The sequence below is a fragment of the Hyla sarda genome, chromosome 8 (genome assembly GCF_029499605.1).
Source record: "Hyla sarda isolate aHylSar1 chromosome 8, aHylSar1.hap1, whole genome shotgun sequence".
NCBI classification, from domain to species: domain Eukaryota; kingdom Metazoa; phylum Chordata; class Amphibia; order Anura; family Hylidae; genus Hyla; species Hyla sarda.
In genome coordinates this window covers 57,019,823-57,037,685 of record NC_079196.1, presented here as the reverse complement: position 1 = coordinate 57,037,685, position 17,863 = coordinate 57,019,823, and the positions used below count along the sequence as shown (strand labels likewise).

The 17,863-nt window shown below is 44.4% G+C and overlaps 1 protein-coding gene across 16 annotated transcripts in view; it reads left to right on the top strand.

Moving 5' to 3' along the window:
- The window catches only part of WIPF1 (WAS/WASL interacting protein family member 1), a 120,006-nt gene that overhangs the window by 90,742 nt on the left and 11,401 nt on the right, over positions 1-17,863 (top strand). For all 16 annotated transcript variants that reach the window (XM_056535618.1, XM_056535621.1, XM_056535619.1 and 13 more), the window contains 4 exons: positions 1,161-1,290; positions 6,052-6,204; positions 10,365-11,210; positions 14,995-15,207. In XM_056535618.1, coding sequence (XP_056391593.1) covers positions 1,161-1,290; positions 6,052-6,204; positions 10,365-11,210; positions 14,995-15,207 — 1,342 coding nt within the window. The remainder of the gene's footprint in view (positions 1-1,160; positions 1,291-6,051; positions 6,205-10,364; positions 11,211-14,994; positions 15,208-17,863) is intronic.

Below are 17,863 nucleotides of genomic sequence, written 5' to 3'. Positions count from 1 at the left end.
TGGACAGAGATGTCAGCAGAGAGCACTGTGCTCGTGATGTCATCAGTGTTCCAAAAAGAAAGGAATTTCCTCTGTAGCATTCAGCAGCTAATAAGTACTGGAAGGATTAAGATTTTTTTAATAGAAGTCATTTACAAATAGGTTTAACTTTCTGCGACCAGTTGATTTAAAAGAAAAAAGGTTTTTACCGGAGTACCCCTTTAACTTCAGAAGCTCATAAGTACTGAAAGGATTAAGATTTTTTAATAGAAGTAATTTACAAATCTGTTTAACTTTCTGGAGCCAGTTGATATATGTATAAAAAAAAGTTTTTCCCTGGAATACCCCTTTAAAGGAGTAGTCCAGTGGTGATTCAGTGGTGAGCAACTTATCCCCTATCCTAAGGATAGGGGATAAGTTGCAGATCGCAGGGGGTCCGACCGCTGGGGCCCCCTGCGATCTCCTGTACGGAGCCCCGACAGCCCGCGGGAAGGGGGCGTGTCGACCTCCGCACGAGGCGGCGGCCGACACGCCCCCTCAATACAACTCTATGGCAGAGCCGAAGCACTGCCTTCGGCAATCTCCGGCTCTGCCATAGAGATGTATTGAGGGGGCATGTCGGCCGCCGCCTCGTGCGGGGGTCGACACCCGCTATCTCGGCGGAGAGCCGGGGCCCCGTACAGAGAGATCGCAGAGGGCCCCAGCGGTCGGACCCCCCGCGATCTCAAACTTATCCCCTATCCTTAGGATAGGGGATAAGTTTTTCACCACTGGACTACCCCTTTAAGTATGCGCACCCCTGTCATAGGAAGTACAGCAGACACAGTATAATGGGGCCCTGCCCCTCTAATGGAATGGCGTGACAGTCAGAGTGGATACATTTCCCTATATCAGTGGTCTTCAACCTGCGGACCTCCAGATGTTGCAAAACTACAACTCCCAGCATGCCCGGACAGCCGTTGGCTGTCCGGGCATGCTGGCAGTTGTAGTTTTGCAACATCTGTAGGTCCGCAGGTTGAAGACCACTGCCCTATATCTTCTCTTTTATCAAGCACGATCTGCTGGATCGGGCAAGGATCTTCCGGTCTAAGAGGACCCTTATGTATGTGTTTAGTTTAAATGGTGTATTTTACTGTACTGTATGTACTTTTCCTTTTTTTTTTTTTTTTTTCTCTCTGCAGGCAAATACAGAAAAGCCTGCTCTCAGCAGATCTGAGCAGTCTGGAAGAAATGCTCTTCTATCAGATATCCACAAAGGTAGAAAGCTTAAGAAGGCCGTTACCAATGACCGAAGTGGACCAGTCTTTGAAAGTAGGTTTTATTAAAAGTGTACTTGTCATATCAAAAAAAAAAAAAAAAAAAGAAAATAATGCTTTTATATGTTACTCCCTAGGTCAGTGTTTCCCAACCAGGGTGCCTCCAGATGTTGCAAAACTACAAATCCCAGCATGCCTGGACAGTCTTTGGTAGCCTTGGCTGTCCAGGCATTCTGGGAGTTGTAATTCTGCAACACCTGGAGGCACCCTGGATGGGAAACACTGTTCTAGGTCATGGAGATGCTTTACATGCCTTCTTTATGTGTCTAGCTTCTGTATTTGGCTCACAAATCACTCTGTTCTGCTGTCCACTCATTTTGATATCCACTGCTCAGGAAGGGGCAAGCACTTAGCCAGCCCTCACTCACCATACATTCACTTCCTCCCTAAGGCTGCTGTGCTGTATCTCTTCATCAAATTACTACAGGTTGCTTTGTAACCCCCTCCTCTGCAATGGTTCACATTTAACGCATGTGTTAGAAATGCTTCCAATATATGCTCTTAAAGGGGTTCTCCGGTGCTTAGACATCTTATCCCCTATCCAAAGGATAGGGGATAAGATGCCTGATCGCGGGAGTCCCGCCGCTGGGGACCCCCGCGATCTTGCACGCGGCACCCCGTTTGTAATTAGTCTCCGCAGCGTGTTCGCTCCGGGTCTGATTACCGGCGACCACCGGGCCGGCGGCGTGTGACGTGATGCCTCTGCCCCCGTATGACGTCACGCTCCGCCCCTCAATGCAAGCCTATGGGAGGGGGCGTGACAGCTATCATGCCCCCTCCCGTAGGCTTGCATTGAGGGGCGGAGCGTGACGTTACACGGGGGTGGAGGCGTGACGTCACACGCCGCTGGCCCTGTGGTCGCCGGTAATCACGCTCCGGGGACTGATTACAAACTGGGTGCCGCGTGCAAGATCACGGGGGTCCCCAGCGGCGGGACCCCCGCGATCAGGCATCTTATCCCCTATCCTTTGGATAGGGGATAAGATGTCTAAGCACCGGAGAACCCCTTTAACCTCTTAAGGACCCATGACGTATGCATACGTCATGGGTCCCGGTCCTGCGATATAACGCGGGGTCACACGGTGACCCCGCATCATATCGCGGCGGGCCCGGCGTCATAGTGAAGCCGGGACCCGCCTCTAATAGCGCGCGGCACTGATCGCTGTGCCGCGCGCTATTAACCCTTTAGCCGCGCGCTCAAAGCTGAGCCGCGCGGCTAAAAACGAAAGTAAAAGTGCCTGGCTAGCTCAGGGAGCTGTTCGGGATCGCCGCGGTATAATTGCGGCATCCCGAACAGCTGTAGCACAGGAGGAGGTCTTCTTACCTTCTCCTGTGCTGTCCGATCGCCGAATGAATGCTTCAAGCCTGAGATCCAGGCTTGAGCATTCAATCGCCGAAAACACTGATTGATCCATTCCTATGGAGATGGATCAATCAGTGTAAAAGATCAGTAAATGCAATGTTATAGACCCCCCTATAGGAGCTATAATGTTGCATAAGAAAAGTGTAAAAAAATCATTAACCCTTTCAATTATCCCTTCCCCTAATAAAAGTTTAAATCACCCGGCATTTCCAAAAATAAAAAAAACATTATGTAAATAATAATAAAAATAAACATATGTGGTATCGCCGCGTGCGGAAATGTCCGATTTATAAAAATATACCGCTTTTTAAACCGCTCGTTCAATGGCGTACGCGCAAAAAATTCCAAAGTCCAAAATAGCGCATTTTTGATCACTTTTTATACCACAAAAAAGTGAATAATAAGTGATCAAAAAGTCTGATCAGAACAAAAATGGTTCAGCTAAAAACTTCAGATGACGGCGCAAAAAATTAGTCCTCAAAGCGCCATGAACACAGAAAAATAAAAAAGTTATAGGGGTCAAAAGATGACCATTTTAAACGTATAAATTTTCCTGCATGTATTCATGATTTTTTTCGGAAGTGATACAAATTCAAACCTATAACCGTATGGACCTACAGAATAAAGATAAGGTATCATTTTTGACAAAAAATGTACTGCGTAAAAATAGAAGCCCCCAAAACTTACAAAATAGTGTTTTTTCATCAATTTTGTCGCACATTGATTTTTTTTCCCGTTTCACCGTAGATTTTTGGGTAAAATGACTAATGTAATTACAAAGTAGAATTAGTGACGCAAAAATAAAGCCATTATATATAATTTTAGGTGAAAATTTTTAAGAGTTATGAGTATTTTTAAAGTTAAGGAGGAAAAATTGAAAATGAAAAAACGGAAAAAGCCCGGGTCCTTAAGGGGTTAAAGCATAGGCATAATATGTAGCTGCTGGGCCCCAATGCAAAATCTGTAACAGAGCCCCTTATCTATTATGTGCTGTTTATGATACTGGTGTCTTTTTATAGAATAGGTGCCTTGGGGTCCCCGGGACACTAGGTCCCTTATGTGACTGCTACCTCTGCCTATAGTCATACTCCTTGGTAAACTTATCTATTGACCCCCAAGACTAGCCTTATAGTGAAAGTAAATGTAATATATTTTTCCCACTATGAATAATATTTCATCAACTGAGCAGATTTTTCTTCATTTTAACCAATTGTTTTTTAGTACCATAGACAAAAATGAACATATCATCAATTGTGTGGCTAGGTTAATACACAAAAGCGATGTAAATATCGTTCAAAAAGAAAGAGTCTCATGACTTAGCATCATGTTCCCTTCTGTTCTTCCTGGTGTTATACAACTTATATAGGACTCAAAGTAAATAAACTAAATACATACATATTATAAAGTAACTAAAATACAAGGTATGTGCCACATGTGTCCATGGTTTGTGTCTGGGATCGCTTTATTGAGGTATTGTAAATGAGACTGAGCTGGAAGACACCAGTCATTTTTTTTTTTTTACTTTGGACAACCTGTTTAAAGTGTTAGTCATTGAAAATAACTTGTGTGGTACGGGGTGTGATGCAGGGCAGATGGAATTACCCTAGGGGCAGATGGCATTAACCCCTTGTGTTCATGACGCAAGGGTGTGGTCTATCCTCAATACCACCCGAAGGTATACCGCTGGATCCTGGGCTAGGCACCGGGGGCTATAATGACTCCGACGCCAAGTTACGGACAACGGTAGCTTTACTGAGTGACAGATTGTCCAGTCTATACAGTGTAGGCAGGCCCACGGAGGTGACCAGTGACTTCAGAGACCTTAAGGGCTTGCTGGGATTTGCAGTGGTTTTGGACAATTTAGTGCAGGTCACATTGACTTGACAATAGATGCCAGTGACTGACTTGACTTGACTGGAGACAGACTAAGCTGGGACTTTATTTTACTTGTAGACTTGTAGCTTGTGGCTGCAGACTTGACTTGAGGCTCCTATGACTCCAGACACATTCTTTGGCTCGACTGCACCTCAGCAAAGACTCAGGAACTAAGAGACAGAAGAGACTCCTCCCAGGGCTTTTATGGGGGAGACTGTGGTGAGGTACCATTGGTCACCCATAAATCACCTGGTCACGGATACCTCCTGAGTAACAATCACATGACAACTGATGATCACATGTTAAAGGGGTACTCTGTTGGAAAACTTTTTATTTTTTTAATTTTATTAACTGGTGCCAGAAAGTTAAACAGATTTGTAAATTACTTCTATTAAAAAATCTTAATCCTTCCAGTACTTATTAGCTGCTGAATACTACAGCGGAAATTCTTTTCTTTTTGAAACACAGAGCTCTCTGCTGACTTCATGAGCACAGTGCTCTCTGCTGACATCTCTTCCCATTTTAGGAACTGTCCAGAACAGAATATGTTTGCTATGGGGATTTTCTCCTACTCTGGACAGTTCCTAAAATGGACAGAGATGTCAGCAGAGAGCACCGTGGTCATGATGTCAGCAGAGAGCTCTGTGTTTCAAATGGAAAATAATTTCCACTGTAGTAGTCAGCAGCTAATAAGTAACTGGAAGGATTAAGATTTTTTAATAGAAGTAATTTACAAATCTGTTTAACTTTCTGGCACCAGTTGATTTAAAAAAAAAGTTTTTCACTGGAGTACCCCTTTAACCTTTCTTAACGATACAACATTCTTATATACATAACATAGGGATAATATACAATTACAGTAGAACAGATGCAGGGGTGGGGGCAGGGGATACTGCAGGGAGGCTGCCTGTCAAGGCAGGAAGGGTATGAGGTAACAACTCCCGTAAGGGGTCACCACACTTGGACATGTTGCCCAAACTTGTCAAAAGTTTAGATCACACCAGGTTGCAGGAGTTAGACCTGTTGCGATCTCAACTTTTGACATACCTGGGCAACATGTCAAATAATGACATTGGATAGTTAATGTGCACTCACGAGTTACAGAAGTCTATGACAGTGCAAGCCTCACTCCCTGGCTGTCAATCAAATCCGACCTTTTCTTTGCATAAGTCCATGCAGTAAAAAAGTTGTATTTGTGCACTGCAGATACTTATAACTAGTGATTGCAGCGAGTTTCAGGAGTGAGACCCAGTGCAATCTCAGCTTGCCTGGGCAACACGTCACAAGTTGTTTTAAATGACACTAACACTTTAAGTGTGCAAGTATTCTTGTCTTGTATAGCTAAACAGACATCCAATCTCAGATTCCATGAGTAATGAAATGGGACAATAGTTGTGTCCCTTGACTGAGAGGGTCTATCATCAGTCAGGCATAGGTCTGTAATAAAGAAATATTGATGTTAAAAAAAAATCATAGTTTTTAATGTCAAACATTTTACTTTGTATTTCTTTCCATCAGAACCAAAAACATCTCCTGGAGGCGGGGGTGGCGGAGGTATGGGAGGAGGAGGTGGAGGTGGCGGAGGAGGGGGATTTGGCGGACCTCCAGGATTAGGTGGCTTGTTTCAAGGAGGGATGCCAAAACTACGGTCTTCAGGAGGCCGAGAAAGTGGTAAGGCATATGCATATTCTTGTTTTGATGTGGTATTTATACTATAGTTGTTTATTTTATTATCAATATAAAAATGTATATATATTTTTTTTACAAATGTTAAAGGGGTACTCCGGTGGAAAACATTTTTTTTTATAAATCAACTGGTGCCAGAAAGTTAAACAGATTTATAAATGACTTCTATTAAAAAAATCTTAATCCTTCCAGTACTTTTTAGCAGCTGTATGCTACAGAGGAAATTCTTTTCTTTTTGAATTTCTTTTTTATCTTGTCCACAGTGCTCTTAGTTGACACCTCTGTCCGTGTCAGGAACTGTCCAGAGTAGCATAGGTTTGCTATCGGGATTTTCTTCTGCTCTGGACAGTTCCTGATACGGGCATCAGGTGTCAGCAGAGAGCACTGTGGACATGACAAAAAAGAAATTCAAAAAGAAAAGAATTTCCTCTGTAGCATACAGCTGCTAAAAAGTACTGGAAGGATAAAGATTTTTTAAATAGAAGTCATTTACAAATCTGTTTAACTTTCTGGCATCAGTTGATTTAACAAAAAAAATGTTTTCCACCGGAGTACCCCTTTAAGTATATAAGCATGCAATTATTTTATATGCTGTCATAAGTGTTACATTTTTCTGCAAGTTTCCGGCAAATTTTTCTGCAAGTTGTGTGACTTGTGGTGGTGAAGAAGTTGTGGTGAAGTTTCTTCTAGGGGAGAGTGCCAAAGTGGTGTGTGGAGACTTATGATCCATGCAATGCTTCGCAGGGGGGAAAAAAAAATGCTTAGCAGCTAGTGCTTCTACAGTAGAAAAGAGGCTTGCTCTCTGGTGCCACCTATTGGAGGTAACATCCCTGCACATCAATGCTCAACCCTTAAAGAGTACCTGTCATCATCTAAACTTTCCCTGATCCCCCTTCCCATCTGTCCCCTTCTCTAACTATGCCTATCCCTGTGTTTATTGAGGTTTAAAACGCTGTGGAAATACCTTTTTTTTATCCCTCTTCATTAGCTCAGGAACACTGTCTTTCTGAGAGGTGGAAGGAGGCGGGTCCCGGCAGGCATGATGTCACATGAAGCCTGGCTGGGGCTCTGCTTCTGCCAGTCTTCCTGTATGCTGCTCTCCCTCTGCAGCAGTGTTTCCCAACCAGGGCACCTCCAGCTGTTGCAAAACTACAACTCCCAGCATGCCCAGACAGCCAACGGCTGTCCAGACATGCTGGGAGTTGTAGTTTTGCAACAACTGGAGGCACCCTGGTTGGGAAACACTGCTCTGCAATGTGCATACAGACTAAGTACAGGTGAGGGATGGCATCCTCTGTCTCTCTCTCTCCTGTGTCTCTCTGCACTAAAAAGTCAATGCTGAGAACCAGGGGTTGTGGGAGCAATTACAGAGGCAGTGATTAAGATGAATGTCAGGGGGGGGGGGGGGGGCACAGAGCAGGGAGTGCAGTGAGATAATACAAATGTATAAGATAACGTGTGGTGAGGGGCACGGAGAACACAGAGCAGGGGGAGGGGGAGGTGACTGGCCTCTGTTATATGAGAGGCATGTGCAGGCTTGTAGCTCACAGGCTGGGAGCGAGTCCTAAGCTGAGAGTACTGAACTTCCAGTGGAAGGACCAGTGCCCTTTCAGCATTAGTCCTAAAAGCTGTATACTTACTATGAAAAGCATAGGAAGCTGCTTGCAGACCAGGCATAGAAGAGAGACCCCTAGTGGCCAAAAGTATAAAATGAAAAAACTGGTATAAATATTAATATTTTTTAATGAAGATATATTACAATATCTCTTCATTAATGATTATGAACAACATATTAAAAGTTTTTGTTGATGACAGGTACTCTTTAAAGGGGTATCCCGGGCAAAAACATTTTATCCCCTATCCAAAGGATAGGGGATAAGATGTCTGATCATGGGGGGCCCGCTGCTGGGACCCCCTCCGATCTACCTGCAGCACCCGCATTCTGCGTCTCTAGTTTCGGAAACCGTTTCCGGGACTGGGGACGTGACGCCACGCCCCCTCCATTCATGTCTATGGGAGGGGGCGTGACGGCCATCACGCCCCCTCCCATAGACATGAATGGAGGGGGCGTGGCGTGACATCTTATCCCCTATCCTTTGGATAGGGGATGAAAAAAATTTGCCCGGAATACCCCTTTAAAAAAGCCTTGAAACATGTCTGGGAATTATAAACCAAGCGAGAATCTCCTCCAGAAGTAAGAGTTACCCAGTTGTATAGACAGCTGTTTTGGGTTTTCTCCCTCAGTACAAATCAGGGTGCTGGCTGGCTAGTCATGTTTTTTTCTTGCTGGGTAAAGCATGGTAAGATCTACTGATCAACAGTAATATTAAAGTTAGTGTAAATGATGTATTATGCCTTTAAAATATGTATTCTTTTGTGGAATGGCAGGATAGTGAGAATCAAAATGGATACTTGCGCAAATGTAAAGTTTGTGACGCTAGAAGTAGAGTTGTGTTTGTAGTAAATGATATATAATGAGGGTTGTAGTGTCACATGGCAGGAGTGGTGCAACCCTACATTTTACTAAATATTCTCACTAATGGCTGCTTCACTAAAAATCTGTACGAAGGCCCACAAAAATAATAACCCAGAAGCCAGGGTTTATAGATAAGATCTTAAATAACCTCTGCGGTACAGCCTGGATTATTCTCCATTGCCATTTTTAGGATGAGACTTGCGACTTTAAAGGGGTACTCTGCCCCTATACATCTTATCCCCTATCCAAAAGATAGGGATAAGATGTCTGATCGTGGGGGTCCCACCACTAGGAACCCCTGCGATCTCTCCTGCAGCACCCTTGTCATCTGGGGCACGGAGCGAGCTTTGCTCTGTGCCTGATGACTGGCGATGCAGGGGCCGGAGGACTGTGACGTCACGGCTCTCTTGTGACATCACGCCCCGCCCCCTTAATGCAAGTCTATGGTAGGGGGTGTGATGGCCGCCACGCCCCTTCTCCCATAGACTTGCATTAAGGGGGCAGGGCGGGGCGTGACGTCACGATCCTCAGGCCCCTGCAACGCCAGTCATCAGGCACGGAGTGAAGCTAGCTCCATGCAGCAGATGACAGAGGTGGTGTAGGAGAGATCCAGCGGTGGGACCCCCGCAATCAGACACCTTATCCCCTATCCTTTGGATAGGGGATAAGATGTCTAGGGGCCGGAGTACCCGTTTAAGAATTGAGGATTAACTACACTGGATCTACAACTATGGCTAACCTCTGTGGGTACCTTGCTTGTTCCTCATGGTACTTAGGATGTGACTTGTCTAAAGAAATGTAAGAATCGGCTGTAGACAGTAGTTCTGTGCTGATATTCCCTCAGGTTTTCTTTAAGGGCATTCAGAAGTGAATCCCCAGACCAGAGTCTGTTGCTGGACTAGGCCAGGTCCAGAGGAATAGTCGCACCTAGTCTTTCCTGCCTTTGTCTCTAATGCTACCCCTACAGTGGGACACACTAGACAGGTTGCAGCTTTGCTGCCTTGTGCTGGAATATTGAAGATTGGGGTAAACTTCCTCTGAAGGTGAGACAGCTGCAGATGTGATGTTATTCCTTCTCTGGCCAGGGCCAGACTACTCTAACATTTGTTTTAGGATCCCCTATCTCTGGGATTGGGATAGAGACAGAACGGCCCTTAGACTCATTGGCTGATGAGTGGACATGTGACATATAACCAGATCTTGTACAGTGAAGATAAGGCATTTTGAAAATGTTAACCCCTTACACTTACATCAAACTCAGTGCATTAAGATATTTGATGACACAGAAAACACATTTGAATTGTAGAGAGATAGACCTAAAAACAGAGTGAGAGACCTTTGAGGCTGCAGCCATCCGAACAGTGTTCAGAGTAGCAAAAGTTGACTCCTCTCCGGGACACCACACCACACATGCAATCAACTAATGCTGAATGAATAATAAATACCTTTTTGGGTATGTTCATGTGTTCTGGTTACGCTTCAATGTAAGTAAATAGCTGAACACGGCATAAATTTACAGCGTCAAATCCGCAACATAAAATCTGCAGTGTATACAGTATGCATGAACACACCCTTAAATGTCCTTTGTTTTGATTCAATACTCTATTGGTGTGTTAAAAACATTCATCTTATTTCTTTTTCATCTGCCATCTGATCTCTGTCCTTTTAGAATCCCCAGTAGGCCGACCACCAATGCTTCCACCTGGAGGAAGAATGCCTTCTCCCAGACCTTTCACTCCATCAAGCACCTCTCCAAGAGGACCACCACCTACCATAGGAATTAGGGGTCCTGCTCCTGAACCTCAAAGAAACCGAATGCCTCCACCTCCAAGAAATGATTTTAATTCTAGGTCAGAAAATGTTCCACCTGCAGTTCCTAATACACCTAGACCGATCAGCTCAAGTCTTCATAACAGAGGACCTCCACCAGTACCAGCTGCAAATAGGCAAGTTAACTCGCCACCATTACCACCTGCAAATAGGCAAATTAACTCGCCACCATTACCACCTGCAAATAGGCAAGTTAACTCACCACCTGTTGTTCCATCTGCCTCATCTAATAAAGTGCATGGATTTGGAGGAAACAGTAGACAATCTCCATCGATACCTCCACCATTTCCATCCATGAATAGACCATCACTTCCGCAAACACCTAGTAGATCCATGGATGACAGGCCACCTCCTCCTCCAACAGGAAACCGGCCACCGCTTTCAAGAGATTTCCCCCCACCGCCACCTCCTCAAAACAATAAACCACCTGTCCCTAACACACCAAGACCAACCCCCACTGTCCAGGCACCACCCCTACCTCCAGGGAGACCTGGGGCTCCACCTTTACCTTCTACCCCTTCTAACTTTGATGATATGCCAAGACTTCCTCAAAGGAATACATCCTTGGCATCCCTGCCTGCTGCACCGCCACCTGTCCCACCTCCTGCACGGACCGGACCCCCACCTCCTCCACCATCAATGGACAGGCCACCACCACCAGTAAGAGAGCCAACTGGAAGATCAGGTAAAAAAACATAGATGTGTGTGCATAGAGAAATGTCAGGTGACCCCTGTCTTATGTAAATAGGGTTCTCCTAATTCTCTTCTAAAAGATGTTGTTGTGACAAGACATACTGTAGGTGTCTGCCTGTAACTTACCCTTCTACCTACTTACTGAAAATACATTCACTCTTGTTCAAGCCAAGCATGCACGTGTATGGGGGAAATGAGAGGAACAGCTGTCAGCCGAACAAGGGTTTGGTTGACAGAAATTGGAGATGAAAAACAGCCCACTGTTCTGTAAACAGATACTAACAAAGGGTCAAGTCACTTATGTTTATTCCATTTTGTATCAAAGGAGAGATATTCATATAGTCCTCCTCTTGGGCTTATATCCATAAACACTTGTGTGCGAGTCCATAGCTGCTACGTACAGATCACCTTTCCTTGTCACAGAAGAGGATATAGGTGGCAAAGTAAACCCTGAGCGCAAGCATAGCAGAAGGGAGCTGTATTTAGAGTACAGTCTCTTCATTTAAGAGATTTATGGCAACTTTGGGGGAAATTTGTCACACTAACACACCAGTTTTCAGGTGAACAAAAGTCGCAAATTTTTGTGCATTAGCAGAGGAAAGAAATGCAGAGATGGCGCAATATAGTGCACTTAAAAGGGTTATCCAGGAAAAAACTTTTTTTTATATATATCAACTGGCTCTACAAAGTTAAACATATTTGTAAATTACTTCTATTAAAAAATCTTAATCTTTCAGTACTTATGAGCTTCTGAAGTTAAGGTTGTTCTTTTCTGTCTAAGTGCTCTCTGATGACACGTGTCTCGGAAAACGCCCACTTTAGAAGCAAATCCTCATAGCAAATCTCTTCTAAACTGGGCGTTTCCCGAGACAGGTGTCATCAGAGAGCACTTAGATAGAAAAGAACAACCTTAACTTCAGAAGCTCATAAGTACTGAAAGGATTAAGATTTTTTAATAGAAGTAATTTACAAATCTGTTTAACTTTCTGGAGCCAGTTGATATATATATAAAAAAAAGTTTTTGCCTAGATAACCCCTTTAATCCTTATTATAAAGGTTGGACAGTTGTCCAAAATAAGAATATTGCTCACCTATGGGTGTTGTGCAGGCAGGCACAACACTGGTGATCGTATGTAGTAGGTAGATGGAAGCGGTGTTCAGTATCGGGAGGCAGCCGGCCGTCGGTCCCGCTATGCAAGCGGTGTGGATACAGGAGAAAACAGCTGGTTCTGTGAGACCCTGGCGAGATTCCGGCAGAATTCCGGCAGAAAATTCCAATTTCGGCTAAGAGGCGCACACCCTTGGGTGTGCGCCTATTAGCCGAAATTGGAATTTTCTGCCGGATTTCTGCGGGAACCTCGCTAGGGTCTCACAGAACCAGCTGTTTTCTCCTGTAATGCTTTGCTTTAAAAAAAACTTTCCCTCTTTTTAATAATGTCTACACCACTTACTCTTCCTAATACCTCCATCTTGCTCCAGTAAACTTACGAAACACCGGTCCAAATACATTTTCAGTCCACCAAATGAAACCCAGGCGTGTTATAGGAAGAAGAGTAAATAGATTCTATTCTACTTGGTGTGATGCCGGAAGAGGATTAGATTATAAAATGTAATATGGAGATAGATCAGAGAAAAATATATAAGCATTTATAGAAGGATGTATTCACACTATAGGGCTATACATTGGACCCAACCTATGATAGGATTAATGCATCATTATCATTTCTTACTGGTGTATTGACATCCGTCATATGTATATAAGTATTAGAGATGAGTGAACTTACAGTAAATTCAATTCGTCACGAACTTCTCGGCTTGGCAGTTGATGACTTTTCCTGCATAAATTAGTTCAGCTTTCCGGTGCTCCGGTGGGCTGGAAAAGGTGGATACAGTCCTAGGAGACTCTTTCCTAGGAATGTATCCACCTTTTCCAGCTCACCGGAGCACCTGAAGGCTGAACTAATTTATGCAAGAAAAGTCTTCAACTGCCGAGCCGAGAAGTTCGTGATGAATCGAATTTACTGTAAGTTCGCTCATCTCTAATAAGTATATATGAGTTTTTCTTGTGGGATGCTAGTATATAGAATAGCCTAGAAGTCTACACTAAAACGTATACCTCCCTGCCTAATTTCAGAAGGACTTTATGTTGGCACATGTCAGGTCAGTGGGGCTCTATGGATATACTGGGCATATACTGTGTGTGCCAAGAGGTTCCCTGCCACATATGTGGATAGTACACTGAGGGGACGTTCACATGGAGCGTATACGCAGCGTATTTTGCTCCGTATCTGCTGCTGAGTATTTTTCTACCCATAGAGATCAATGAGTAGCAAAATCAGCTGCAGAAAATATTCAGCAAAATATGCTGCTTATACGCAACGTGGGAACGTACCCTAAATAGGCAGTGTTAATACACACTGACCATATAGATTACATAAGTCAATTGCCATTTTGTATATAGAAGCATTCTGCAAAAAATGTATTCCTTGTGGTATAATTATTTGCAACAAGATACTATATAGAAGACATATGCCAATGTATGCATGTATATGTCGAAGGTATACATCAGGAAATCATCTGGACATACTGATAACCAGGAAAAGAAGATGTTCCTACGGCACTGCGATTATGTAGTTGGAGAGCCGGTCCCCGGACTAGGGATATGTTTTGCAATTCAGTGACGGTGCAATGAACAGTGCAAGATACATTTGTATGAAGGAAAGAAAAACCGGGCACTCACCATGTTCCACTTCTTGCTTTATTGCATAGAATACTCACATAGACACATAAGGGAGAGGGAGGGAGCGGGGGTACAAGAGGCAACAAGCTCCGTTTCACACTTAGCAAAGTGCTTCTTCCTGCCAATGGCCAGAAGAAGCACTTTGCTAAGTGCGAAACGGAGCTTGTTGCTTCTAGTACCCCCCGTTCCTTCCCTCTCCCTTATGTGTCCATGTGAGTATTTTATGCAATAAAGCAAGAAGACGAACATGGTGAGTGCCCGGTTTTTCTTTCCTTCATACAAATGTATCTTGACATACTGTATATACTTCCAACCTGTACACCCTAAGGTTATTATATGGAAAATATTATAAACTGACCATATACCAATGACACTACACTGCGCCAACATGAATAAAGGACTACGCATTGTGAATGCAGAGAACAGCAACAAACATTTTCCATTCGCATAGGTAGTCATCTGGCAGCCGTACACCCGTACAGAAGTGTTAGCTCACTGCCAAATTAAAGGGGTACTCCCGTGGAAAACTTTTTTTTTTTTTTTTTTAAATCAACTGGTGACAGAAAGTTAGACAGATTTGTAAATCACTTCTAATAAAAAATCTTAATCCTTCCAGTACTTTTTAGGGGCTGTATACTAAAGAGAAATCCAAAAAAAGAAATGCATTTCCTCTGATGTCATGACCACAGTGCTCTCTGCTGTCCATTTTAGGAACTGTCCAGAGCAGCATGTTTGCTATGGGGATTTTCTCCTACTCTGGACAGTTCTTAAAATGGACAGCAGAGGTCAGCAGAGAGCTCTGTGGTCATGACATCAGAGGAAATGCATTTCTTTTTGGGATTTGTCTTTAGTATACAGTCCCTAAAAAGTACTGGAAGGATTAAGATTTTTTAATAGAAGTGATTTACAAACCTGTTTAACTTTCTGGCACCAGTTGATTTAAAAAAAAAAGTTTTCCACGGGAGTACCCCTTTAATATTATAGGAATGGTATGCATACATAGAGTGGCTGACTCCATGTGTTTGCTTCTTACTAGGACAACTTCCTCCTCCACCTCCTCCTGCCAACAGAAATGGTTTTGGTCCTCGAGGGTCGATAGGCCTTCCCCCTCCTTCAAGACCTGGCATAGAACCCCCTAGAGGGGGAGCTAGACCTCTACCACCTCCAGAAAGACCAGGGTTGGGACCCCTGCCTCCTCCTCCACCACCTTCATCAATGAGAAATGGATTCCAAGACTCATCTGGAGAAGGTAGAAAAATGTCTTTCTTGAATCTTATTCCGTCATTTTAGTGCAAAAAAATATATTTTCCAAATAAGATGGTCACATTACAAATTAGAAAACATTTGCTAGCATCATTTATACATGTTCATAGCTTATACATATTCTTCTTCAGAGGGCTGAAGTATTTTTATTAAAGAGTTTTTCCAAGACTTCTAATAAGTGGCCTAACCGCAGGATGGGCCATCTATATCTGATCGGTGGGGGTCTGACACCTGGCACACCTGCTGATCAGCTGTTTGCCAGATCTGCGGTCCCCGCATAACCAGTGAAAAGTGCCAGGAGCAAACAGCTCCACACAGTGTGTAGTGGCTGTGCTGGGTTACTGCAGCTCAACTCCCATAGAACTGAATAGAAGCTGAGCTGCAGTAACCCAGCACCGCTATTACAAAATGTATGGAGCAATCTGAATCTGGCTCTATTCAGTGTTTATGCAGGTGCCACAGCTCAAACACTTGATCAGCTGAGGTGCCAGGAGTCGGACCACACTATGCAGATATTGCTGGCAAAGCCTGGAGCATGTCCCAGAAAGAAGATGGTAAACTGATCTAGAGATTCCTAGTGAGCTGAATAGTGTAGGCATGTAACAGGATAGTTTGCAGAACTGTGTGAAGGCTGTCGTGAATCAGCTTAGGTTGGGCACATTGTTGGGCACATTACTGTGTTTTGTCGCTATTTCCTTTATATGTTACTTTTTGCTTAGAACATTATCACTGATTTGAACGTGTTAGGCTGGGTTCACACTACGTTTTCTCCCATACGGGAGCGCATACGGCAGGGGGGAGCTAAAACCTTGCGCTCCCGTATGCCTTCGTATGCGCTCCCGTATGTCATTCATTTCAATGAGCCGGCCGGAGTGAAACGTTCGGTCCGGTCGGCTCATTTTTGCGCCGTATGCGTTTTTACGACCGGACCTCAAACCGTGGTTGACCACAGTTTTAGGTCCGGTTGTAAAAGCGCATACGGCGCAAAAATGAGCCGACCGGACCAAACGTTTCACTCCGGCCGGCTCATTGAAATGAATGACATACGGGAGCGCATACGAAGGCATACGGGAGCGCGAGGTTTTAGCTTCCCCCTGCCGTATGCGCTCCCGTATGGGAGAAAACGTAGTGTGAACCCACCCTAAGTCGTGATTTCAGTTAAAATCATGCATTGGTTTGGAATTCGTTATTTGCAACTTTTTGATTTGGTGCAATTTTGGCGCAAATCCACACCAAAAATAATATAAAAAATACCGTATTTTTCGTATTTACGGCGAATACACCCCGATCGCGGCGGTCCCTGCGGCCATTAACGGCCGGGACCCGCGGCTAATACAGGACATTGCCGATCGCAGTGATGCCCTGTATTAACCCTTCAGACGCGGCGATCAAAGCTCTCCTTCCTCGTCGTCGCGTAAGTGCGTCGGCGTGCGTAACGACGTGATGGCGGCGACGGAGAGCGAGGATACCCGGCCGGGAGCGGTGACGAGTCCGGAGCGGCGGGGACACTTGAGTATTACCTCCTATGCAGTGGTCTTCAATCTGCGGACCTCCAGATGTTGCAAAACTACAACTCCCAGCATGCCCGGACAGCCGTTGGCTGTCCGGGCATGCTGGGAGTTGTAGTTTTGCAACATCTGGAGGTCTGCAGGTTGAAGACCACTATTGGGTTCAAAATCTTTATTTTTTTAGATTTTGCACCTTTAAATTGGGTGCGTCTTATACGCCGGTGCGTCCTATAGGGCGAAAAATACGGTAGCTACAACAGTAGAATGTCGAACATTTACCAATCAGGTTGCTTCTTTTATTGTTCAGGGTCCTTTTTCCACTTTTTTTTGTTGGGCACTGTTTCAATTTTTAACAGTACCCAACAAAAAAGTGGAAAAAGGACCCTGAACAATAAAAGAAGCAACCTGATTGGTTGCTAGGGGAAATGCAACACTTTTCCAAGGCAGAGATCTGGATGAATATCCCCCCTAATGCGCAAATTAAAAACAGCAAAAAAGGCCCTGGCTGTGCGAGCTTTACCTCTGTAACCCAGCCAAAGTCCCAAGGTCAGATTTAACTGCCTCACAGTCAGTAAGTTCTGCCTGGAATTCTGGGGCAATCTGCATTTGTGGCAAAATTACAAACTTGCGTGCGACAATTGACAATTGTGGCGCAACTACACTCCATTTGACGCAAAAAAAACATACCTAAAATCACACATTGCAACACCATTATTGATACACTAGCTTTTGTCCGCGGCTTTGCTGGCGTTAAATTTGGGGTAACATGGATCTACTTTTTTACGATCCCATAGTAATGAGGCTCTGGGTAAAGTCTACGGGCATCCAAACAACCCGAATTCTTTCAACTTTGTTCGCCGCACCTAAAGAGTTAATGCCAAACATCTGCCGGAACGGCGATGTCCAGAATTAGCCACAGGTCCTGGCTGCTGATAGCAGCCGGGTCCGTGCGGGTATGATGCAAGCTCAGCTCCTGAGCTCGCTTCATAACCCTCCCGTGCCGCAGCGCAAGGGGTTAATTCATGCAAACTTTGAACCCCTGTTTCACCCCTTCAGGGGTGGAATTTTAGAAGACGTTAAAGCACGTGTTTCTTTATCTCTAATGGTTAGCCTAAAAACAATGTTTCATGCTTC